This window comes from Lithobates pipiens, unplaced genomic scaffold (genome assembly GCF_037356315.1).
Source record: "Lithobates pipiens isolate NorthernLeopardFrog02 unplaced genomic scaffold, aLitPip1_a1.2 Scaffold_3, whole genome shotgun sequence".
NCBI lineage: Eukaryota > Metazoa > Chordata > Amphibia > Anura > Ranidae > Lithobates > Lithobates pipiens.
In genome coordinates this window covers 128,328,624-128,355,092 of record NW_027507790.1, presented here as the reverse complement: position 1 = coordinate 128,355,092, position 26,469 = coordinate 128,328,624, and the positions used below count along the sequence as shown (strand labels likewise).

General features: G+C 42.2%; 1 protein-coding gene across 7 annotated transcripts in view; it reads left to right on the top strand.

Moving 5' to 3' along the window:
• APC (APC regulator of Wnt signaling pathway) overlaps positions 1-26,469 on the top strand; it is a 208,352-nt gene that overhangs the window by 74,749 nt on the left and 107,134 nt on the right. For all 7 annotated transcript variants that reach the window (XM_077462284.1, XM_077462285.1, XM_077462286.1 and 4 more), the window contains one exon: positions 16,949-17,101. In XM_077462284.1, the coding sequence (XP_077318410.1) occupies positions 16,967-17,101 (135 nt within the window). In that variant the 5' untranslated portion in view covers positions 16,949-16,966. The remainder of the gene's footprint in view (positions 1-16,948; positions 17,102-26,469) is intronic.

Here is a 26,469-nt window from a genome sequence, read left to right as displayed (position 1 = left end):
CCTGTAACTCAAAACATGTAACTAACTAGTAAAAAAAATTAAAGTGTCGCCTATGGGGATTTTTAAGTACCAAAGTTTGGCGCCATTCCATGAGCGTGTGCAGTTTTGAAGCATGACATGTTGGGCATCTATTTACTCGCCGTAACTTTATCTTTCACATTATGCAAAAAAATTGTTTTTTGTGCTTAAACGAAACAAAAAAAGTTAAACATTTGGATTTTTACAACAGCTTACCTGTAAAATATTTTTCTTGGAAGTACATCACGCGACACAGAGCACCACGGTAAGAACTGTATGGGTTATAGACCACCTTCAGGTGATGGACACTGGCATAATTACAGAGAGAGAGTCCCCCTCCCTATATAACCCCTCCCACACAGGGAGTACCTTAGTTTTTGTAGGCATAAGTATACTGATGCCTGGATTCTCCTCCCTTCTTCCCCCTATGAGTAGCTGCTGACAGGAGCCTAGGAAGCCGACCCCTCCACAGGTACTGCTGACACAGCTATCTATAGGGACTAGCATGAGATGATTAACACTACATATGTCAATAACACCTTCCAGTGGTTGAAAATATAAATACAGGCAAGACAACATCTACTTAAGAAGATCCTGAGACATTCCTATGAACTTCTTTTAACTTACCATTCCTGTCGCAGGGTACAAACTGGAATGCTCAATGACCCGGACCTTCAAGGACAGGGTGCCCTTTATAATGTAGGGTCCACTGCCTTGGACCCGTATAGCACCGTGCCAGAACAAAACCTGTGTTATGAGAATGCGACCAAGGCGCTGGATCCCAGGGCCCAGCTCATTTAAAGAGAAGCATTACGGCAAAACCTTGTCCTTCCATACTGAGGCTCGAGTACCATTCGCCTTAGCCTTTAAATGTGGCCTTTTGAATGGATCTGATTGTGCAGCTCCTTGACCCTCCAGGCCTTTCCAGGGAGCTTATTTAACACAGATCTTAAAAGTGACCAACACCTTAGACACTGGCGAAAAAACAAAGGTACTCCCTGTGTGGCAGGGGTTTTATAGGGAGGGGGATGTCCTGTCTGTAATTATGCCAGTGTCCATCACCTGAAGGTGGTGCATAACCCATGCAGTTATTACTGTGGTGCTCTGTGTCCTGTGATGTATGATAAAGATAAATTGTAGCACAAATGCCATGCGAGATGAAAAGTTGCCATGGCCGCCATTGTATTCTCTAGGGCAGTGATGGCAAACCTTGGCACTCCAGATGTTTTGGAACTACATTTCCCATGATGCTCAACTACACTTCAGATTGCATGAGCATCATGGGAAATGTAGTTCCAAAACATCTGGGGTGCCAAGGTTCGCCATCACTGCTCTAGGGTCTTTGCTAAAAAACAAAACAAAAAAAAAAACATTTATAATGTTTGGGGGTTCTATGATAAATGATGATTTTTACATGGAGAGAAATGTCGGAATTGGCCTGGGTGGCAAGTGGTTAATTTACAACATTTTTTCACACTTGCCTAAAACTTTCACTGTACTGTAAATAACTTTTTTTTTTTTTTTTTTTAATGTTGACATCCTATTTATATGTAAATTGTGATTTGTTGACTTTGCTTTCAACATTTCTGAATCATACCCTAAAACGGTATACAGCACAGAATTTACGGAATACCCAGAATTCCTTATCTCTACTATTTTCAGGTCAGTAATTCAAATTACCGGAACCAAATGATTAGTAAAGAGGGATCAGCGATGGAAGCCCAATTCCATCTTATGCAGAGATCCCAACTTGGACCAGCCCCTAAAATAAAAAGCAGCTCTGGCTGCTATATTCACCTCTTCTCTTGCTGTCCTCTTCAGAATTACCTGCCCAGGAATCTCACACAAGTCGTCTTCATGGTTGAATGAAGCCCAGCATCATTCAGTTCACTTCCTTTGAATACAGGATATTATGGCTAAGCCCTTCCCTGGGACCCAAAGAATGATGATGCTGAGAGCGCACCACTTCATTACATGGATTTCTGCAACAGTCAGGATCTATCTGCTGTTGTCAAGTTTCTGGATTTCCGTCATTTTCTTTTTCAGTGACAGTGGACATCAGTGCAAATAGAGGGGTGACTGATGGTCTTCACTCTATCCAAAAATAAATAAATAAAGCCTTTTCGTAGCGATACTTTTGACAGAGAAGTGGCTCAAATCTGTCTTTTTATGATACCTTGGATTATCTGTCTCTCAGCCCTTGTACACACGGTCGGAGATTCCGACGGAATGTTTCCTATCGGACCGTTTTGTTGGATATTCCAACTGTGTGTGGTCTGCATCGGACAGTTTCTGTCGGAATATACGACGGACCAACTTTTCCAACTTGCCGGTAAAATTTTCAGACAAAATGCTCCGATCGGACATACTCCGATCATGTGTAGCCTACTCCGACGGACAAAGTGCCACGCATGCTCAGATCAAATTCCTAGACCAAAGCTATTGGCTACTAGCCTGAACGTAGTCCCGTCCTAACGAAATAACGTCATCACGTTATGTACAATTGGATTTTCCGACAACTAAGTCCGACCGTGTGTATGCAACATCACTTCCGGACCTCTTCCGGAATTAATCCGACGGATTTGGTTGCCTGAATCTCCGACTGTGTGTACAAGGGCTTAGAGTTTCATATCACATAGGGGCATAACATGCTTTGTTTAGCATGCTCTTAAAAATTGTTATATTACCACTAGTGCTATTATGACACTGTCAGTAGCAAAAACTCCCCCCCCCCCCCCCCCCCTCTCAAATTTTAGTTTTTTGTTGCGTAAGGGATATTTGGAACCATTGGTAATTGTTTTTTTTTTCTTTTCTTGTCAGTTTCCAAATGGGATTTGTCACCAGGACAGTATGTGAGGTGAAATTGCGCTGTTAGGAATAGCACAATGTTTGGCTACGTATAGCTATTTTCTCGCTTCTGTCTCAGCATGCAGTCCACATGTTAACCACAGACACTAATCGTCTCTCACCACGTGGTCTTTTTGTAGGGGAAGGATTCGCGTCTCTTTATATATACAGTAGTTAATGGTAATAAAATCAGCGTTAAAGTGTATTCCTCATCCTCCTTGTCAAGTGCATTGCTCAGGTCTGCAGCTGTCTGTATAACCTATTGTGGCATAGTTTATTGAAAGAAGGGATATTTAGCATGTAGTTGCCAAATTCTAAGAGTCAAATTGCTATTTAGCAATATTTTTCATGGGAAGTATTTTCTAAAAGATATGCCTATTTCTGCTGGAAAATATGTGTTAGTAATTTTATGCTGCATTTACTCAGAAATGCTTGACCTTTGATGAATAAAATGTAATGGTTCGTGCACATAAGTTTCACCCTTCCATCTGGGTGGGACAGATGGTGGTGTAGGGGGTGGGACCAATAGCATTGTGTGTGGGGGCTCTTTTGGGTGTAATATATTAGTGGGGTGTCCAATGTTTTCTTTTTTGGACTGTTTTGGGTGTGCAGCCTATGACACGGGATTCCTTCATCTATGGTGTTTTGGTCGTTGTAGGCTGGAGCACTAGGCATCTCTCCCTCTATGGTTGTCTGGGCCATGGAGGATGCACCTGGAGCAAGTGTACAGGCTGGTGGTTCACCTGTAATGTAGCTCAGGGAAGTCCGCTGCCATAGTTACTGAGTTGAGTAGGTCTCATCTGATGGAGGCACCTTAATAGAGGAGTGGATTGAGCCGATTCTGGTGTTGCTTAGGGTACCACTTTCTCTTTGCATCATCTCAGGCTGCACAAAGTTGTGTTTTTTTTTTTTTTTTCTTTTCTAGGAGCTGAAGGTTACACACTGAAAACTAAAAACTACCAGTGTGTAACTGCTTTAGGTCAAACCCCACCATGGCCTTCTTTCCCTGCGCTCTGTTTCTTCCAGTTATTTAGAAATATACTACTTTTTTAGTTAAGGTGCTCCGGTTAAATTTGTTCTTGCGATAGAGGCTATTGCTAGCCTCTCTATCTGCATTACTGAAAATTTCCTGCAGGACTTGTCTCCTCTCTGCTATGAAAACTATTCAAATTCTTATTTGCAGTATGGTAAACTAGTGAATGAAAACAACTGATTGTTTAATACAGATTGCCTAAAGTCAACCATAGATGGACAGCTTCTCCCAAGACTTAATAGGTGGGTGGTGCAAGAAATGGCAAATTGTATTACTTTTGCCTTTTTAATATTAAACCTTTAAATCCATTTGAATATCTGATTGGTAAAATAGAAGTATCTTACAGTGCACCCTCTTACATGCTACTGTTAAAGTTCTTTTACACTAAAGGGTCTCCTTCACATTTTTTTTTAAATGCTAACACAGGACTCTTCTGTTAATGTTTATGGCTGGTAAGTCACCCAGAAAAAGCATGTAGTGCCGGATACAGGAAGAAGGGAACTGCGCCTATCATTGTAAAAATAACCGCTCTCATTAGAGTAAAACAGAGCCTGTCTTGTCTCAATTAGTTTAAGCAGAATTGTGCTGTTTTGTTATCTTCTAAGCTATAATGCTTCTGAGCTATAGATGTATATTTTGTGTGTTTTTTTTATTTTTTATTCCGAGTCTGAAACTGAAATCTGGGCTTTTTTATTTAATTTTATTTTTTTAAACCTAGCAGAGGCCCTATAACCTTTTTTTTTATTTTTCCAATTCCACTATTCTACATTTATTTATTGCACTCTATGGCCTATTTGGAGAGATTCTAATCACTTCCTGTCCTAGAGATATACCATGAAGGAAAATTCTCCCAAACATGAACACAGACTTGAATAAAATCATGATATATTATATAATCTAACCTTTTTGAACTTTTTTGTTTCTATGCATAGTAGACAAAAGCATGTCCCCATTTTTGTGATTTTTTTTTTTTTAATTTTTTTTATTTTTTATTTGTTTTTAGAACTGCCAGGATAATGTATGTGCTATTCATTATACTGTTTAAAATTCTCCCCTTTATTTAATTTGAATCAACATCTTTTTATTAGCATTCATGCATTGTGCTGCTGTGGGGAGTATTTACATCCGCAGAACAGCAATGTCCTCCTAACCTATATGATACCAGTGGAATGGACTGCCTCGGGCTTGATGTCAGACCTCATTTAATGATGGAATTATTTCCTGTATTTTTTAATTTATACATGTAACACTAGGGCAGGAAGCAGAGTGCAGTGCCATAGAAGACCTGTTACCTATATAAACAGTACAAGCTGTTGAGAAAAATAATTTTACTGTGCTTGCCTTTAGTAATGAGTATAGCTGAGAGCTCACAGACAGAGGAAGCATTGCTTGAGACGTGAGTAATGACTTCTGGCAGTGGTGCATTTTGCTAAGTCTGAGATTTCTATTTTAGCCTCCAGCTAGCAGTAGCTGTCTAGCAGTGCTTATTGCTCTGTATATTGGAGGAGGGTAGCCATGTTCTCTTCTTTGATAACATGTAGAATCTAAGTGACCTGGAATATGTGCAGCACTCCCTGAATGCCCTGTCACACTGCATTGCCTATGGCTGGCTAACATTGTTCAGGGGCTTTGGATATATCTAGAGAATTGATCTGGAATTTTGGCATGACATGGAGAGTATCTTCAGCTTGTTTGAAATGCTTAACATACTTAAAAGGACATGCATATATAAAGTGGAAAACATTTTATTTATTGCCATGTATTGACGCAGCTTGTTAAAGGCATACTGTCCATGAAAACGTAGGTTAACCAAGCTCTGCTGCATTAATATTTTAAATTAATAAATGTTTTACGTGTATATTAGGAGCACCTCTGGGCAACAGATGAAATCAGTTTGGTAGGCTGTTATTTTTGCTATGATTAAAATAATGCAGCTGTTCAGCTGTGTTCAGAAACTTCAATCTCAGATTTATATAAATCTTAAACGGTCATATCCAGATGGATAGGACTTTAACATCTTGTCATAAATTTGTTCATCCTGCCTCTCTGCAGAAGGTGGTGCTGTGCTATCCGCTTCACAAGATCACCATGCTTGGCTGAAGTGTACATTTTAATCAAAAACCTAAAATAAAATCTTTTTTATTTATTTTTTTCTTGTTCATAGAGACACATAAGAATCTTAAGTCTTGAACGAAAATAACCTTCAGCCCCCCCCCCCTCCTACCTAACCTTTAATTAAAAAAAAAAGTGTATACTTGCCCTAGTGCAATGGCCTGATCTTGCAGCTCGCTCTGGCTCAGGGAGCACTCGACAACTGTGGGGAATTCCAGGAGCCATGATGCCACCCATAGGCTCCAGTGGCAGAGCCATTCTTGTCACTCCCTCCTCTCCCCTGCAGCAGCCGCTAACTGACACAGGGAAGCTGGAGCTGTGTTATTGCCTGACCAGAACTGAATAAAAAAAAGGTTAAGTACGCCCACCTTTTTTTTTATTTTTTTATGCAGATCATGTTGAATAGGTAGAAGGAAAACCGTTTTAAGAATAGTGTTATGCTTTTCTTCCACTTTACCTAAAATTTTCCTCAACCTTTTGTGTTCAATCAAGAGTCTACATTCGACAGCTGGTGTTGGATTCCCCACTTTTTATTCCTACTGTCTGCTTTTGGATCTCACTGTGACTGAACCTGCCATATTGGACCTTCGCAGGGTGTACCTAGAAATGACTTTAGGGCACTGACAGCCACCTAAGGTACTTTATAACCATACATCTTGTCTGCCACTGCTCAGTCCATAGCCATGGCATCATCAGTCTCTGAAGACTCGCTCTTATATGAGTAGGCCCTACAGGCTGGGGGCTTTCGGCGAGGCTTTGAATTATTGAACGCTTGGGCAGTACTTGCTGTTCCTCTGTTCCTTCCGGCATACTGCAGAAAGGGCTAAGTCCACTGAGATAGACCACTAATGTCATTCTGTTTGGAGTGTTATACATTCCGTGCCCTTTCCCACCAACCAGCAAGGAAGTATCTCCTTGTTCATGTAAGAGACGCCATGTGGGCAAGACGCCGGCTTGTGAGCAAATACTGTTACATGATTTTAACTTTGTAAGTGCACATCCTTAAATAAGGGGAGATTGTAATATGAAGCAGTTATTAAAGTTGATTTTTTTTAAACAGGATTACACTATGTCCATCTCTTCCTGTCTTTTCTTGATCCTATTGTGGTTTGGAGCGATTATACATACGTAAGGAAGAGGGGATTTTTTTCCAGTGCAGTGAGACTGATATGTAAGGATAAAAGTTGCTATCTGGTAAGAGGCCTTTATATAAGGGGGTTCCTCTACACACACACACCCACACACACCCCCTTGTTGTGGTGTCGTGCACGTGTGGAGGTGTCATCTTTCAGTGCCAGCTGTTTCTTCTTTTTTCCTGAAGTGTAACATATGGACTCGCTTTAATACTGTTCAGTTACATTGTACACGGACTTTGTTTTGATGTGACAAATAAGATCATTCAGTGTGCAGAAGTGATCACATACGTTTGAGAGCAGATTGAGTCTATAAAGGCTTTTTTTTTTTTTTTTTTTTTTGTCACATATTTGTAATTTGATTGTTTGGAAACCACAGTCTAGTCTCGAAATTGGCAATCTTTACCGTCCATGTAAGGTTCGCCCCATCCCACCTAACCATGCCCCCATCCCGGCCTGTCCCTCTTTTCTGCCTGGCTTCCTTTTGGCATAGAAACTATCTCCGTGTTCACGCCCACAGGCTAGGCACACCACTTCCAGAGATGATAGCATTATCAGGCAAGAGACATGCCCAACAACTGGCAGACCTGTTTAACATCACAATCACTGCAGTCATGTGACTGGGATATGCTTTAAAGAAAGAATGGTTAAAAGAAACATCAATTACACTTTTTAAACATATCGCTGTTTTTATATTGTATAACTTATTGCAGGAGGTTAATTTTGATAGCAAACATTTCCTTCCACTTTAAACGTTCTCTAAGGTGTAAGTGTTATCTATTTTGAAGACTGCTTCAGGTGGCTATTTTAAGCTACATGCAGGCCCATGTTCTTGTTGGGCCTGTTGGCTTATGTTACCTACCCCTCAGTTGGACTTTTTTTGGGTTTTCCAGATGTTGAAGAAACATATGAAGAGAGAAAATAGGATGTTTGTACTCTCTCTCATATCTTTATGTTATGTTTCTCCTGTGGGCAGTAGTATAACCCAGATATTCAAGAATCCTGTGTTTCTCAATTCACTTTGGAAAAAAAAACCTCTTACAGGCAGCTTGGGGACGATCTGGTTGGGTCACTGAGCTCTGCTGCAGTTGGTCTTCTCTGGTGAGAGGATGGGACTGATAGCAGTAAGTCTGTGGCTGGCATCAGCACTGGGTGTGTGTCAGCTTCAGTGATCTGTGTAGGCTGGGCTTTCTTGATCTACCTCATTAAGGAGCGTGCGTGCGTGCGCGTGTGTGTGTGTGAACCAGTTATTAAACATGGCAAATAGAAGCTTGTGTTGTGTATTTACAAAGTGAGCTGCCCTGGGCTGTTAAGCTTCTGTGAGGGTGGTGGAGGATTGCAGGGAGAACGGCATGAAATGTAAAAACTATTTGGTCTCCCTTCCAGGGCTCAGTGATGGCCAAACCCCACAGCCACCTCATGCCAACCCTCGGCATTCCTAGCCACTTCATACCTCCCATTGACTCATTCCGCTCTTGGACCCCTGCCAGCTGCCTCAAATCTCCCACAGATGACCTCACTCCCCCAATCAGAGATGGCTCACCCCAAGTCACCTCACACCAAGCCCTGCTGATGGACATCTCCCTGCAGGTTGCCCTTAAACTCCTAATTGACATACATCTCCGCCCACTAACAGACATCTCCAACGGTTGCCAGACCGCACTCCATGCCTCATGTCCCCTGCTGATTGTCATCTCTCCCCACCTTACACCCTCACCCTGTTTAAGTCCTTTAGCACTTTCACCAAGTGTTTGTGCTTTATCCACTCAGCCGTCTTGCCTATTTGTGTAAATCCCTCATCTGCCAGTACCCAGCATTTGCATTTATCCCTCAGAAACCAGTCACCAGCACCGCACTTCACTCCTGCACATACTCCCTGCTCCGATAACCATAACATTCCTCTTGCAAAAACTGGTCACAGTCAAACCCTTCTATCTTGCATATTATGTTGTAATACTCTTTTCACCTCTCTCCTTTGCATACTGTCCACTGTCTACCCACTGCACTTCTCTCTAGAAAATACTACCCACTGCACTTCTCTCTAGCAAATACTACCCACTGCACTTCTCTCTAGCAAATACTACCCACTGCACTTCTCTCTAGCAAATACCACCCACTGCACTTCTCGCTAGCAAATACTACCCACTGCACTTCTTGCTAGCAAATACTACCCACTGCACTTCTCGCTAGCAAATACTACCCACTGCACTTCTCGCTAGCAAATACTACCCACTGCACTTCTCGCTAGCAAATACTACCCACTGCACTTCTCGCTAGCAAATACTACCCACTGCACTTCTCGCTAGCAAATACCACCCACTGCACTTCTCGCTAGCAAATACTACACATGGTCATGCCCTCCATACTTCTCTTCTGCACATACTGGTCCCTGCCATACCCACTGCACTTCTCTCCATCACATACTATCCACTGTCATGGCCTCCATACTGATCTCTGCCATACCTTCTGTTCTCTTTTCCTGCATATACTACCCACTGTCATGCTTCACATTATTCACCAGCAAATTTTGCCCCTAGAACACTTGAGCAGTGTTTGGATTATCCCTAACCTTTCCTGTTTACAAAACTTCTGCATTGTGAGTCACCATTGTTTAATCTAGTTCAAGCACACCAAGTCATGCTTTTTACTAATTTAATTTTGTGAGGTATGAGTAAGCATTTTAAATGGTTAACTTTTCCTGTGTCATCCAGTAAATCTTTTTAAATTCTCAGGATTAAACTGGTCATAGATGAGCAGTAGTTCAGTTCTTGGTCATCATTCTTGTGCTTAGGACACCAAGCTCCCCTGATGTCATTACTGGGGCACTTCATGAACACTGCTGTAAATATCACTAGAAGTCCTTCAGAAATCTGATTGTTCAGCAGGGCATTGTACTTTTATTTCCGCTTTGACTCAGCCTTCCAGGAAGCCTGTCAGCTCATTTAGTTACCTGATCCTAGAGAGTCACTTGCAGGATGTGGAGCAAAGGGGTCTTTACTGAGCAGCACCGTATAAAAATAGCCTCATACTGTGTTGTGCTACAAGGCTGTTAGTAGATAAAGGCATTAGCTGGCTTAATTAACATGTAAGTGAAGAACAAGGTCATGCTTTTTATCCATAGCATACAAGTAAAAAAAAAAAAGTATTCATTTTTATTTTTCCTCATTTTAGTTAAATTATTAGTCGAGTGGCACCTTTTTAACACGGCATTAAACCCAAAACAAAAAATGTAATCTATTGGAGTTTACCAATCCTTAGATTAGGAGGCTGCATTAGTTATTTTTCCCTGTTTTCACCTGATGATCTAGCCAGTATCACACCTGCATTAGCGTTCCACCAGTGAATGAAGGAGCTTAGGGGGCACCTTTTTGCCTTTTGGAAAGCAACATTGTTAGATCTGGGGGAGGGTATTGTTGGCCTAGCAGTTTTAGATACACTAACAAATTAAAGCCAAAACTCCAGTTACACAAGCAGTTATACCAATCGTTTTCCGTTGGGATACAGGTCATATACATACATACACACACATATATATATATATATATATATATATATATATATATATATATATATATATATATTAATAAATTAATCTTTTATAGCATCTGGCAGTGATCACAGCAGGTAATCGCTGGCTGTGCAGAAAGCCTCAAATGGCATTGGTCACTGGTAAATTGTCATAATAGTGGACAGGGCCAGCAGCTGCACATTGCCACTCTTACCTGCAGCTGTTAACAAAGGATTTGTGCTACTATAATTCACACTGGTCTTAAAGTGATAGTAAACCGCCATAAAACCCCAAAATAATGGGCCCCCTTGCACGTTTAAGTCATAAACAGACTTACCTGTACGTGGAGCCCTCCAAGGCATCGCTGTCATGTCTCCCCAGAACTGAGAGGCATGGAGAAGCTTGGCTGTGAAGAAAGATTAGAGGAACTGAATCTACCAGTATTCCCGCTTGAAAAGAGGTTAAGGGGGGGTGGGTATGATGTACTAATACATAGGGTGGTCCATATAGTGAACTTGGTGTTGAGTTATTCATTATAAGGTCATCACAGAGGACAAGGGGCCACTCTTTACGTCTAGAGGAAAAATAAAATTAATCTTCAAATATGGGAAGGTTTCTTCACAGTAAGAGATGTGAAATAGACTCCCTCCAGAGGTGGTTCTCACAAGCTCAGTAGATTGCTTTAAAAAAAAAAAGACCTGGATTCTTTCCTAAATCTACATAATATAACTGGATACTCACGTTTTTATAGGTAAAGTTGATCCAGGGAAAATCTGATTGCCTCTTGGGGGATCAGGAAGTATTTTCTTTACCTGCTGTAACAAATTGGAGCATGCTTTGCTTTTTTTTTTGCCTTCCCCCCTGGATCAACAGTAGGTGAAAAATTGTATGGGATTTTATTTATTTTTTGGTTGAACTAGATGGGCTTGTGTCTTTTTTTTTATTTTATTTTTTTTCAGCCTAGCTATGTAACTGCATTCTTCACCAGATCTTCCTTCTGAGTTCGTGGACTCTGGCTGTATGAATTGCCAGGGCTGTGATGAGACCTTGGTCCAGCACGGAGCTCTGAAGGTCCAGAATGGTTCAGAGCGCATGCGCTAGTGACATCGCCAGCTGCAATTTGTGTGAATATCTCCTAAACAGGGCAAGTGTAGGAGATATTAACACTGTACCTACAGGTAAGCTTTATTATAGGCTTACCTGTAGGTACAAGTTCAAAAGTGGAGTTTAATACCACGTTAATCTTTGGTGTGAGTTCAACCTAAGAGAGAACCATAAGTGTAGGTGCACCTATAATGGCTGCAGCACGTATTTTTTTTAATAGGAGGCCATAGTTTAATTATATGCATTGGTTTTCACTTTGATGTATGTTCAGAAATCTTGAGACTTTAATGTTTTTTTTTTTGTTTTTTTTTTTTATGTAACGTCTACATTTTCTGTGCATCGCTTCTCTGCTTGGGAAGTTTTGGTTCCCGCAGGCAGATTATGAAGGGATGACTGTGCCACCCAGCACTGTATCTAGAATTCTAAATCCCAAGTCATCTTTTATTGCAGCTTCCCTTGTTCTCTCACTCTGTCCTAAATTTGAGAGGATTGCATGTCACAGATAAATCTAGGATTTACAGATTATTTAGCACAGCGCATTTCAAATTACAGTTTCTAAGCCCTCATTTGAAGCGGTTAATTTCAGTTTCATGTCAACAGTGGCCTACTTTACAAACATTGAGGGGCAGTGTATTTATTAACCCCAATAATAATCATGGGCAATTTAGAATAAACTCCATTCATTAAGGGAGGTTGGGGTAGGCTTTGGTGTCTTGTATTTCATTAGCAAGAAAATGTATATTCAGGCTTGAAAACATACAACCTACAGTCAACTTTCTGTAATTGTTCCACCTTTTATGGAGTGATTCTCATGCTCACACCCTCGCCTATGTACCACTAGTGCTTATTCACTGGTAGCATGTTGCGATCGGTTAGAACCATGCGACTCTGAAAAAGGGCACACGGCTTTATTTGGTGTCACAGCCTTGGCGCTGGTGTTTTGTAGCTCTGCAGCCATTGTTCCCTTGAGACAAATTGGGGGGGTTGACCAGTTTCATGTGAATGTACCAGAATACATGAATTGCTCTTCTCTGCAACCATGGCAACAATACTCTGTACAGGATTTCAGACTTGTCATCTCCTTGCTCTTGTTATATGCTCACTGGCGTTGATTCACTAAAGCCGTAGAGTGCAAAATCTGGTGCAGCTGTGCGTGGTAGCCAATCAGCTGCTGACTTGAGCTTGTTCGAATAAACTTTTACAAAAAAGAAAAACCTAAAAAGCGGATTGGTTTCTGTGCAGAGCAGATTTTGAACTCTGCAGTTTTAGTAAATCAACCCCACTATGTTTCTCAGATGTATGCTGCAAACTTCAGGTTCAATTATAGGCATCGCCTATATTTTTGCTCTTCATTTAGGCCCTTTCACACGGACGATCCGTTCAGGTCCGCCTGTCAGTTTTTCAGGCGGACCTGAACGGATGCTGCATAGAGGTCTATGGAGCGTCGGATGTCAGCAGTGACAAGTCCGCTGACATCCGACCTGCACGGATCCGAAAAAGTGTGACGGAGGAAAAAGCTATTTTTCCATCCGTCATCGGATCGGGTGACAACGGACACTGCGGTCCGTCGTCACCCGATCTCCCATAGGGGAGAGCGGTACTGTGACAGGTCCGTCCCTGCGCAGTGTGCAGAGACGGACCTGTCATCTTCCTGCTCAGCGGAGATCGCTCTGGTGATCCCCGCTGAGCAAGCGGATATCCACGGGGCGGATCAGCACTGATCCGCCCTGTGTGAAAGGACCCTAAGAACCTTTACATTTTTTAGGCACTTGTGTAAAAAAAAATAAAAAAAAATAAAAAAAAAGTGGCCCTTGAGCATGTCAAATTTTGGGTTGTCCCCCAGAACTTTAACCACTTCCAAACTGCCCACAGTGGATATACGTCGGCACTTTGACAATAAATACCATTGTGGCAGCAAATAGCTGCCGTAACCCAGTATTTTTCTCCACAGCGGGCATTCCTCTTTAGGATCGTTTTTTCATGTTTATTGCTTTTAAGTGTAAATGTGAGATCTGAGGTCTTTTTGAACCCAGATGTCGCATTAAAGAGGTCCTGTCATGTTTTTTTTTTTTTTCTATTGCAAGGGATATTTACACTTCTTATTTATTTTACTTTCATTTATTTTTACGCTGTGCCTTAAAAAAAAAAAAATAAATAAATAAAAAAAAAGCGCCACAGCGCTCGAACGCATACATAAGTTGCGCCCACATATGTAAACGGTGTTCAAACCACATGCGAGGTATCGCTGCGATCGTTAGAGTGAGAGCAATAATTCTAGCAAAAGACCTCTGTAACTCAGAAGTGGGTAACCAGTAGAAATTTTTAAACCTCACCTATGGAGATTTTTAAGTGTATGAAAATCTCCCGCTAATTAGAAGTGTAGACTGCTGCACTTGTAATACTCCTTCGATACAAGGAGCTGATGAGGAAAAAATTTGAAAATGTAAAAGGTTGCACTGTCTCCATAAAGAAAAAAACTTATCAAAATATAGCAAACTCAGTGTATCAACTAGTTATAAAGAGTACAATATAAACAAGTGTCCACGTGTATCAAAAAATATGCCATTCGTATTCCACCAACTGGATGTGCTATCTACCATTCCCAGTAATAATAAAGTATAACAATCCAAATGAAAATTAAATTGGCCTCTTACCAACTTCTGATGTTCTCTAAATTATAAGAGATCATCTAATGCATGAGGATAGAAAGTGCCCGATGCCTCCAAAAAAAAGGCTTAACTCCAGTTTTGCGGTGCTTTGAAAACACTGCCCATTCGTTCCAATGGGCAGGACATTTTGGGAGCGCTAAATACAGCGCTCCCAACCCGCCCCAAACATGCTGTTTGCAGGACTTTTCAGAACTTCCCGCAAGCACACGGCACCAATGTGAAGACACTGGAATGAATGGGAGGTGGAAGCTAGGCAAAAGGTACTTCTAGCGCTAACGTGCCTAAAAACCGCCCCAGTGTGAAAGAGGTCTTAGTGTGTGTCTGCACAAAATCATATCCAATACATCTCTGCAGTACATGCACATTTTCTCATGTTGCATGTCTTTTAAATATACTGCATGTACAAAATAAAAATGCCTGTTAATTTGCCAAAATGTTAGTGAACTTCTAACTTTGAGCTGAATATACTTTTCTTCTTTTTTTTTGTCCCTTCATGCACTGACATCCTGAGCAGTGTTGTCAGCCCTGCTAGAGGTTTTCCACAGAAGAGCTTTGTGCCAAGATATGCATCCACCTAAGAGCAATTTGTTTGTATGCTAGAAATAGTTTCCTGCAAAAGAGTCCTGGCATATCTGTCTACTCGAGTTCCTTGTCCATAAGCCCTAAAAAAACATACCTCAGGGGTGTTTTGGACAGGGGGGGAGAGGAAAGCAGGTCTACAACCTGTTTCCAGAAATGTGATGTAGTGGGACAAGACCACATTAAGGGTCAGTTCACACCAGACTCAGTTCCGTTCAGTTACATGCGCATTTTTCCTGCACTAAAAATAACACCATGCGGTCAGTTTCAGCACCGTATTGGTGCAGAAAAAATGGCACTGCACAGAACTGCGTGGAACTGCATCTGGTGTGAACTGGCCCTAAATGTAGAAAGTCTGCTCCAGGTTGTTGACGAGATAAACATGTTGAAGTGGAAATTCATTGGGTTGCATATAAGCGGGTTGGGGTCAGGTATGTTCGGTGGAGAATTTTATAGTTGGATTAGTTTGCTGTTAATTGCTGGTAATACTACGAAGTGCTGTAACCAGACTTCGCTCCAATCTTTGTTGGTCATAGCTGGAAAGATAGACTGGCATTGGGATTTCACCAGCAAGGCAGTAGTGTATGCAGTTTAAGCTGTAGTAAGTGAAAGTAAAGCATGGATATCAACTCTTTAGGGCCTTGGGACCATAATAGGCCAATGAGGGGGAACTTTAATAAGCTTAGGGTCTTGGGAACCAAACTGCACCTGCAAGGTGTTGTGTTCTCCTGGCGGGGAACGGGGGAAGCCATCCCGGCCGCAAGAACAGTGTTTACTGCTTGCAGCTATAATAGCCACTAGCAATAATTGCATGTAAAATCTGACAGGCTGGTTGTACCCAAGCTGATCGATTCGTTCATACATTGGTACATTCAGCCTGCCCATACATGGTTTGAATCTTGGCCAGTTCCTGCTGAACTGGTCGAGATTTGAATAGTCTATGGCCGGCTTTAGTTCTGGCAGTAGAGTTGTAAATATTTGTGTAAAAGCCTGTGGGATAAGTTGCATTGCATGCATAGGTAGCCAAAAGGACATATGATTCCATTATCGTAGAGATGCGCCAATGTGTCAAGCCCCTCTACTGCCAGAACTAAAGCCGGCCATAGACTATTCACATCTCCACCAGTTCAGCAAGAACTGGCCAAGATTCAAACCATGTATGGGCAGGCTGAATGTACCAATGTATGAACGAATCGATCAGCTTGGGTACAACCAGCCTGTCAGATTTTACATGCAATTATTGCTTGTGGCTATTATAGCTGCAAGCAGTAAACACTGTTCTCACGGCTGGGATGGCTTCCCCTGCTCCCCGCCAGGAGAACACACTGGCTCCGCGGGAGACATTCCCTCAACACTGACGGTGTGCGCCTGTCTTTTTTTTTTTTTTTTTTTTTTTTTTTTTTAGTAGTGAACCTGTCAGTGACTCCTTGATATTACTAAGCATTATATTGTGTGAAACTAGTTGGAATCCTGTGCAAATCCAGCTGTCATTTTTGTAATAAAAAGTATTATATGGGAGCCTTTTACTGTGTGATTTCCTTTGTCGGTGTTGATGTGGGAATTGAACAATTTTTCTCAACCGCTCAATTTATAGCCATGTTTAGAATCGGAAAAGGTAAACAATTGGCATAAAGAGGAGTCATTCCATAGGGGTAATTCTAGGTGGATTTCCCTCCATACAGACCATGCCAGTGATGAAATGGGGAGTCTCTCTCTAGGTAGGTGGGAGAAGTGTGCTTCAAGGCCCACAAGGAGACTACCAACTTGAAGGATCCAATCACATTATGAATATGTTTATATTTTCGCCATCAATTTACTTTTGATTCAACAACTATACTTGTAGAGCAGAGCAGTTTTTTCTGATTGGCTTCATTCAGTTTGTTTTTACGTTTCATATCTGTGTCATGTCACAATATACAGTCACTAATTTCCAGTTTTGTTACAGGCCTGGGGGTAGCCCAGCATGGCTGCAGCTTCATATGACCAGTTGTTAAAGCAAGTGGAGGCTCTGAAAATGGAGAACACAAACCTTCGTCAGGAACTAGAGGATAATTCAAATCACCTAACAAAGCTAGAGACAGAAGCATCAAACATGAAGGTAATATTGAGGTTTTTTTTTCATTTTAAACTGCATCATTTTATGGTTAAGTGCGAGTGTTTTAGAAAGTAGTGTGTTTTTTTTTTTTTGCCACTGGTAAGAGTAATATTTTCTGTAAGAAGGAAGCGTGTAGGATATGCTGGGAATTCAGACAAGGCCGTTATTAGAAGACTGAATGCTCAGAGTAAAGGAGCCGTTTGGAAGATTTATAGACCAAATACGGAAGCTGTTGAATATGCCTGTAGAAATATCTGCAGCAAGGCAAGATGCTGGACAGAGTTTACATATAGATTGTTGGCACATGTTAGTGAACTTTTTTCTCTATAACCTAAGCATGGCAATACAGTCACAAGACTTTATTTTAGCTGTTTAAATTAGTATTAAACCTAAAATAAAGAAAAATGTAATGAACAGTATATTACAGCTTGCCAATCATTAGATGCGGTGGCTACATTCGTTTCTATTTTTAGGCTTTTTCCCTCTGGTTTCACCTGGTGATCTGGTCAGTACCGCATGTTGGCCTCTTTCCCAAGGGCGTTTCGTCTGTCTGTTTTTCATCCATTTGTTAACAGATTAAAAACAGACAGCAGTGTATTCCTGTAGGCATCCATTTACATCCTCATCCATTCAGGTCAGTTTTTTTATCGGAAAAAGCCTCTATTTTTGTTCCATTTAAAAAAAAAAAACTGACGCAAACCTAAATGGATGTAAACAGAAAAATGGTCAGTTTGTACATTAGGCCCCTTTTCACATTAGGGCGGGAGGACTGTCGGCCGTTGGATTTGCGGTGCTATTCGGCCGCTAGTGGGGTGGTTTTACCCCCCTCTAGAGGCCGAGAAAGGGTTAAAAATCACTGCAAATCCCCTCTGCAGAAGCGCTTTGCTGGCGGTATAGCCGTGCTGCCCATTGATTTCAATGGGCAGGAGCAGTGTATACACCGCTCCAAAGATGCTGCAGGACTTTTTTTTATTTTTACTGTCCTTCTAGCGCACCGCTCCAGTGTAAAAGCCCTCAATGCTTTCATATTGGAGAGACAGCAGCGGCTGTTTCAAGTCAGTTTGCAGGCGCTATTTTTAGCTCAATAGCGCCTGCAAAAAAGACCCAGTGTGAAAGGGGTCTTAGTTTTGGCATTGGTTAGGAGTCGGCATCCTAAAAAACAATAGCTCCTCTCTGCTGTCAGCAGCAGGGATGAGTCATTGGTTGTTAAGGAGCAGACACCTACCAGTGTCCCAACAACCATGATTCATTCCCTGCTGAAAGCAGAATGTGAACAAAAGAGCTGAAAATGATAGAAAAATGGTGTGAGGCAATAAACTGAACTGGACTGAAAAAGCTTTAATTTAGTTCAGCTTTAATAAATTCACCCCTGATTCCCAATACAGGCGGTCACCAAAAAAAGTGGCAGTGTGCAGTCTTTGCTCCAGCCCTACTCAGAAGCCAAAGCCAAAATTATGCAAGTCAGGGGTGCTCAACCTTTTAATGAGTGGGGGACACTTGTGAGCTCGTAATCGGTCGTGGGCAACAATGAACTATGGGGTTTTGCTGCCCCCCAAACCGCAAATGTAAACGAGCCCTTTCTGTCCTGAGGCCCCTAATAAGGGTGCTTGCACACTGGTGCTCTGTGGTTTACTGGCACTGCAGTGCAGTGCCCCTTCTGCTTTGCTGTGGGTCCTCTGCACTGAGCCATAGACTTATATTACATCTTACGGGAGTGGTGCACTTTCTGAAAATGCACCAAAACGCCTACATTCTTGAGTTTTGGGGGTGCTTTCAGAAAGCACACCAAACACACAGGATATAATAGAAGTATATGTCTCCGTGCAGCTAACCACAGGAAAGTCGCAGGCACACTGCGCAGCACTGGCAGATCAGTGTTAAAGTAGCCAAGCAACACTTTATAAGTGCTATTATGCCCATTGCAAAAGTGCAGTGCATGTGATGTTTAAATAGAGTGAACCTTCTTCCAGGTTCTGCTGGCATCACTTTCTAGGCTGCGATAAAGGTCCCAGGCAAAGTGTACTAGGCATCACTCTGAAGCCAGAGCTATAGAGGAAGCATTGGCTTAGGCTGCTCCTGCTTACTTTGCTGCTGGCGCCAGCTCTATGCACTCTGATGCTATGGGATGGTGTGTTGGCAGCCCGTTGATCGCGTTCTGTGCTTGCCGACATGCCATCCCAGAACATAGGCATGGGCTTTCCTGGTTCGAGGTGGCAGGCCATAGTTTGAGCCTCCCTGGTGTAAGTAGTTGTCTGCAACACATGTTTGTTAGTTGCTCCCCTTCAGACCTTTCAACTGGTCCATTTCAAAAGTGTAAACTGGGTACATAATGTGAGTGCGAGCACAAAGATTTTGACAGGCCATGCTGGAATTGTAGTTTAAATTTGCTGAAGAACTGTTGGTGGCATTCAGTAGCACAGACCTTTTCCTCTGAAACCAATTTATGGAGCCCCGTCAGCTTTCAGTGTCAGCTCTTTGTTGAATTTTAATTTTCCTGCTGGGCATGTATTGAGCAGTTCAGCCACCACTGAGATTCATTGTGATCTTTCGTGCTGTAATGTGTATCAGACGACCACTGCTTCAGCATTTGTATTTGTTGGTTGTTCAGGGGGACAATTGCATGATGGAGTGCTGGTCAGATTTGTAGCTGATCTGTAGTGTTTTTAGTTCTTAGTAATAGTATATTGTGCATTACATTTCCTCACTGGTGAGCAACGTTATGAAAAAAACATTTTCCAGTGACCCCTCTATCCATGCGTTGCATTCCTTTGTTTAATAGGTTATTGATTTGGCTTTTGTTCAGCCTTGGTTGTGGTGTGTTCAATATTCAAATGTATATTTACTCTTCTCAAGTCTGCAGAGAAAACTAGATAACCTTTTTATAAGGGCCGGTTCACACAGCGATGCGCGGCGAGGCGTCTCCGACTTACCTCGCCGCGACCTGCGGGGAGCTCAGTGGCGACTTGCAGAGGACTTCTGTATAGAAGTCAATGCAAGTCGCCCCCGAAGTCGCCCCGAAGTAGTACAGGAACCTTTTTTCTGAGTCGGAGCGACTCGAGTCGCTCCTCTCAGAACGGTTCCATAGTACTGAATGGGGGCGACTTGCGGGAGCGAGGCGAGGCGAGCCGTGTCGCCTCGCCTCGCCTCGCTGTGTGAACCGGCCCTAAGTTGACCAAAGATGTCAGTTTGTTCTCTTGTGTAAGTGAAGGATCACAAAAAAGTAGAAAATATTCCTGTGTGATTACAGCTTTGACTGCCAGAGGCCTTTACAACCTCGGAGGCCAGAAGCCGCCTAATTCAAATTAATGTTCATACTCGAAACCATTTACTGTCATGGCCATCCTAAGATGGTCTTTCCTGCCTAATGATCTCTGTTGGTGAAAAGGGTTCAGTTCACTTGAGAAGCTCTTAAATGTTTGGTTTAATGCATGGCCATTTATAAACTTTGCAAAGTACTCTGTGCTGATTTATGTGCATTTTCAGGTTTCTTGTGGTTTTCAAGCACTGAAAATTCTGCCCTTTACTGACATTATCCAAATATGGACTTGACCGTTTTTGGTTAAAGTGTTACTAAACCCAGGACCCTGCATTCACTAAATCTGGTCTGCCACAGTACACAGAACATGGAAATGCAATTATTTTAGTAAAAATAAACTGCTAAATTACCTTTTTCTCATCAGCAGTATACAGCAGTCTTTGTGACTTCTGTCAGTGTCTGGCCGAGCACTGGTTCCATCATGCCATTCCATCAGGGAGGGGTCTGATTGGCCCCAAATTTACTCTGTAGCAGGACAACGACCCCAAACATAAAGACAATGTCATTAGGAACTATTTTCAGTGTAAAGAGGAACAGGAGTCCTGGAAGTGTTTGTTTGGGTCACAGAGTCCTGATCTCAACATCATGGAGTCTGTCTGGGATTACATGAAGAGACATATTTGAGGCGTCCTACATTCACAGAAGATCTTTGTTCTCAAAGATGTTTGGAAAACCTACCTGCTGAGTTTCTTCAAAATACTGTGGGTACGACGTGTACCTAGAAGAATTGATACTGTTTTGAAGGCAAAGGGTTATCACAATAAATATTGATTTCGATTAGAGCTGCATCATTAATCGTTAAAAAAAAAAAAAAAAAATCATGAAACGGTAAAGTTGGCCCATTTTATTTTTTTTGTTTGTTTTAATGAGAGAGATAATTTTACATTGCGAGAATCGTGAGAGAATCGCGATCTATCTTCTAAGCAAAGAAAATTGCGATTCTCCTTTTAGCCAGAATCGTGCAGCTCTAATTTGGATTGGTCTTCTGTTCATTTACTTTTGCATTTTGTCAAATGATAAAAATAAACACTTCTATCTAAAAGCATTCTTATTTTACAGCATTATTTCACACCTACCTAAAACATTTTGCACTGTACATTAATCTATGCAGCTTCAGACATGACCCCTTATCCATAGAGCAGAGTGTCCTGATTTAAACCGAGGGAGATGGAATAAATCCCATGGCTTCTGATCTAGGTAGCTAGAACAGATCAACGCCAAGGTCAGAACTTCAAGGATTCTGCTGCTGCACCTGCACACCATCCGGTACGCACATACAAACAGTCAATGGAAAGACTTCTTTCCCAGCACTTTGTATTAATGTTGAGGTAAAATTCTGCTTTAATATCGTTTCAGTTCCACTTTGACTCACATTGATATATATGTTAAAGTTGAACTCGATACGATTTTTTTTCATGTTCGTGCAGTGTGAGCATTGTAATCTTCTGAACTGGCATTTGGACAGCAATAAAAACCTTAGGCTCTAACCCTTTGCTACTCTATGCAAAACTTATATAATAAATAATGGGAAAAAAAAGTATTTAACTTAAACTAGAACTATAGGCAAAACTTGTTTTCCATTTTGAATAGAGCAAGGAAGGGCTATGTTTACATACTTTTTATATTCTACTATCATACTGGCTGTGTAGTAGTGATTGGACTAGACTTTCTGACCTGTCCTTCACTATCCCGCTCTGCTGGGGCGCTCCCTACATGTGGGGAGTCGCGGACGAAGGGATAATAAAAATTAAAAAATAATTGGGAGCTGGACCCATTGGACTGCAACACCCCATAAATCCTACAACATTATATACGCTGTACAATATGCAGTGGAGGAGTCATTAAACCTCCTCCCTGTACACAGGAAACACCAGGAACACCCTAAACACGGTACATCCCATTTTATTTGTAACATGGATGGGGGCAGTCACTCAGTTTCAAAGACTGCATTGACCGGTTCTCTACAGAGACTGTTTCTACAACATATGTTATGTTTTGTTGGATTATTACTTGTATGTTGATTTGTAACCTGTCAGTCCTTGTGGGCCCTGTTCCTTGTAATAAACAATAAAAAAATAAATAAAAAAAAGTCCCACAACCACGCAATTGTCAGTTAAAGCAATGCAGTGCCGTATCGCAAAAAATGGACTGGTCAAATCCTTCCGGTTCTTAAAGAGGGATTCCACCAAAAAAAAAATATTAAAAGCCAGCAGCTATAAATACTACAGCTGCTGACTTTTAATAAATGGACACTCACCTGTCCCGGGTTCCAGCGATGCCGAGGCCGATCGATCGCTCGGCTGCTGTCGCCACCATTCTAGGTGAGGGAATCAGGAAGTGAAGCGAATCGGCTTCACTTCCCGGTTCCCTACTGCGCATGTGCGAGCCGCGCCGCGCAATAGGAAATCTCCGCGCTGTCACTGGGACCCGTGTGTGTCCCAGCAGACAGCGCGGCAGGGCAGGAAATGGCGTAGACTCCCACGGGAGTCTTTGCCCGGAAGTGGGTGAAAATACCTGTCTTTGACAGGTATCTCCACCCCCCTCCCCCCTGAAAGGTGTCAATTGTGACACCGGAGGGGGGGAGGGATCCGATCAGCGGAGGTTCCACTTTAGGGTGGAATCCCGCTTTTAAGTGGTTAAAGTATTAGAACAGTGAATTGGTGAATTTTTTTTTGGATAGAGCTCAGCAATATATCTTGGAGGGGTGAAAAATCTTTTCAGGGTTCACCCAATTATACATTGCCCATTCCATTTGTTAAATGGGGAATATGTTTTTATACTTAGCAGGGCTCTTAGCTTCCAAGAAGGAGAATGCCAGAGGAAAATAAAATGGGACAATGCCAAAGCTTTTGCTCACAATAAAAGTTGTCATACAGTGCCTTGAAAAAAAATTCATACCACTTGAAATTTCCCACATTTTTGTCATGTTGCAATCAAAAACGTAAATGTGTGTTATTGGGATTTTATGTGATAGACCAACACAAAGTGGCACATAATTGGGCAGTGTAAAGAAAATTATAAATGGTTTCCCAATTTTTTCACAAATATCTGAAAAGTGTTGTGTGCATTTGTATTCAGCCCCCTTTACGCTGATACCCCTAAGACCCCTTTCACGCCGAGGGCGTTTTGCAGGCGATATAGCGTTAGAAATAGCGCCTGCAATCCCCCTTAAACTGCTGCTCCATTGTCTCCAGTGTGAAAGCCCGAGGGCTTTCACACTGGAGCGGTGCACTGGCAGGACATCAGGAAAAGTCCTGCCAGCAGCATCTTTGGTGTGTTTATCGCTTCTCCACCGCTGCTCCCCATTGAAATCGATGGAGCAGCGCTGCAATACCGACGACAAAACGCCGCTATTGCGGTCGGTTTTAACCCTTTCTCGGCAGCTAGCGGGGGTAAAAGCACCCGCTAGGGGCCGAAATGTGCTGCAAATCCAATGGTAAAACTCCACTAAAAATAGCAGCGTTTTATCACCAGCGCTATGGGCAGCTTGGTGTGAAAGTAGTCTCACTAAAATGTAGTGGAACCAATTGCCTTCAGAAGTCAACAAATTAGTAAGTAGAGTCCACCTGTGTGTACTTTAATCGCCTCAGTTCAAATAGAGCTGTTCTGTGAAGCCCTGAGAGGTTTGTTAGAGAACCTTAGTGAACAAACGGCATCATGAACGCCAAGGAATGCACCAGACAATCCAGGGATAAAGTTGTGGAGAAGTTTAAAGCAGGGTTAGTTTATGAAAAATATGCCAAGCTTTGATCATCTCACAGAGCACTTTTCAATCTATCATCCTTAAATGGAGAATCTGGCACAACTGCAGACCTATCGACATGGCCATCCACCTAAACTGACAGGCCAGGCATGGAGAGCATTCATCAGAGAAGCCGCCAAGAGGCCCATGGTAACTCTGGGGGAGCTGCAGAGATCCGCAGCTCAGGTGGAAGAATCTGTCCACAGAACAACTATTAGTTGTGCACTCCACAAATCTGGCCTTGATGGAAGAGTGGCAAGAAGAAAGCCATTGTTGAAAGAAAGCCATAAGAAGTCTTGTTTGCAGTTTGCGAGAAGCCATGTGGGGGACACAGCCAACATGTGGAAGAAGGTGACTTGGTCAGACGAGACTAAAATTGAACTTTTTGGCCTAAAGGCAAAAGGCTGTGGTGAATACGGCACATCACCCTGAACACCCCATCCACACCGTGAAACATGGTTGTGGTAGCAGCATGTTGCCGGGATGCTTTTCTTCAGCAGGGACAGGGAAGCTGGTCAGCGTTGATGGGAAGATGGATGGAGCCAAATACAGGGCAATCTTAGAAGAAGACCTGTTTAGTCTGCAAAACACTTGAGACTGGGGCAGAGGTTCACCTTCCAGCAGGACAATGACCCTAAACATACAGCAAGGGCTACAATGGAATGGTTTAGATCAAAGTATATTCATGTGTTAGAATGGCCCAGACAAAGTCTAGACCTAAATCCAATTGAGAACTTGAAAATTGCTGTTCACTCTTCATCCAATTTGACAGAGCTTGAGCTATTTTGCAAAGAAAATTGTGCAGAAATGTCCCTCTTTGTAGACTTTGTAGCTGTAATTGCAGCGAAAGGGGGTTCTACAAAGTATTGAATCAGGGAGGCTGAATACAAATGTACGCCACACTTTTCACATATTTATTTATAAAAAAGTTTTTAAAACCATTTATCATTTTCCTTCCACTTCACAATTCTGTGGCACTTTGTGTTGGTCTATCACATAAAATACCAATAAAATACATTTACATTTTTGATTGTAACATGACAAAAATGTGGAAAATTTCAAGGGGTATGAATTATTTTTCAAGCCACTGTACCTACATTGGCAAGCATGTTGCGTTAAGTCATTATGTCAGGTGTATAAAGAGGCTGGCAGTGAGAAAACCTTTCACTTTCTCACTCCAGACAGACAGCTTTAATATAAGCAAATCTGACAGGGCTGCAGAAAAATATGCCTTGGTCAAGTAGCCTGGTTGGTGTGGGCCAGAGCTTGAGCTAGAATTGGATGCAGAGACTGTTGTTAAAATGGGGTGCTGCTCATGTGCAGTGGGAAGCATTGCCGCTGTTTGAGAGTTTGACAGGTCTTTGGCAGAGTGTTCACATGACCATCTGCTAGAGTTTCCTTGCACCTGGTTTGCGCTTATCGGTGTGGGTATTCCCATCTGAGTTAATCGCATAGTAGGGAGTGAAAATGGCTGTAAGGGTGTCCATGTGGGAGGTCACCGCAACCCGTCCATGTTGCTGGTCCCTTATTGGGGTCCAAACTTAACCAATCACAATGGGTATCCCCCCAGAATGGGTCTTTTGGGTCTGGGTGCTATAGGAATGGTACCATGGCCCTGTACATTACTCTGGGGCTAACTATACACATTGCACTAAGTGCTGAGGTGAGTTCCCAAGCAGGATCAAATGCTGAAGAAAAATTACAGGCCACCCCGCACCATGGAGACTAGCTATGGCTCCCAAGATTATACTGAGGTTCCATTGGCCCTGATGCACTGCTTCTATTAATAGATTAGAAGATGGTAAGTAGTTAAATGAAGAATCTGAAGTATAATAAACTAGTGGAGCAAAGGGAAAAAGAGGTCCATCACCCTAGGACTAGGAGGGTGAGTCCAGCAAAGCTTTGCCAGTGTCCATGTACCTGTAACCCAGGGTCCATGTTTATTCAGTCTGTATCCTGTATTGTACAAATAACCACTTCAAATCTGGACACTTTCACCCTCTTCCTGTCCAGGCCAGTTTTCAGCTCTAAGCACTGTCACACTTCGTTTCACAAAGATTTTATTGGGTTTTTAGGTTTTTCCAGAATAGTACAAAAAAAATATAGTAAGGCACAAGGACCCTTTAGAGTACAGAGGTGTGCTGTCTGTAAAAGAATTCCAACATAATACCGAAATACAGTACATGTTATCCAGATATCATGAACTAAAAACTTCATGGATTCAAATGAAATGGGGAACAAAGTTCTGACTAGGCGAGCGCCATGTTTGCTATCATTGGCACCTCTGCAACGTTAGAGGGGGGAGGCATTGGG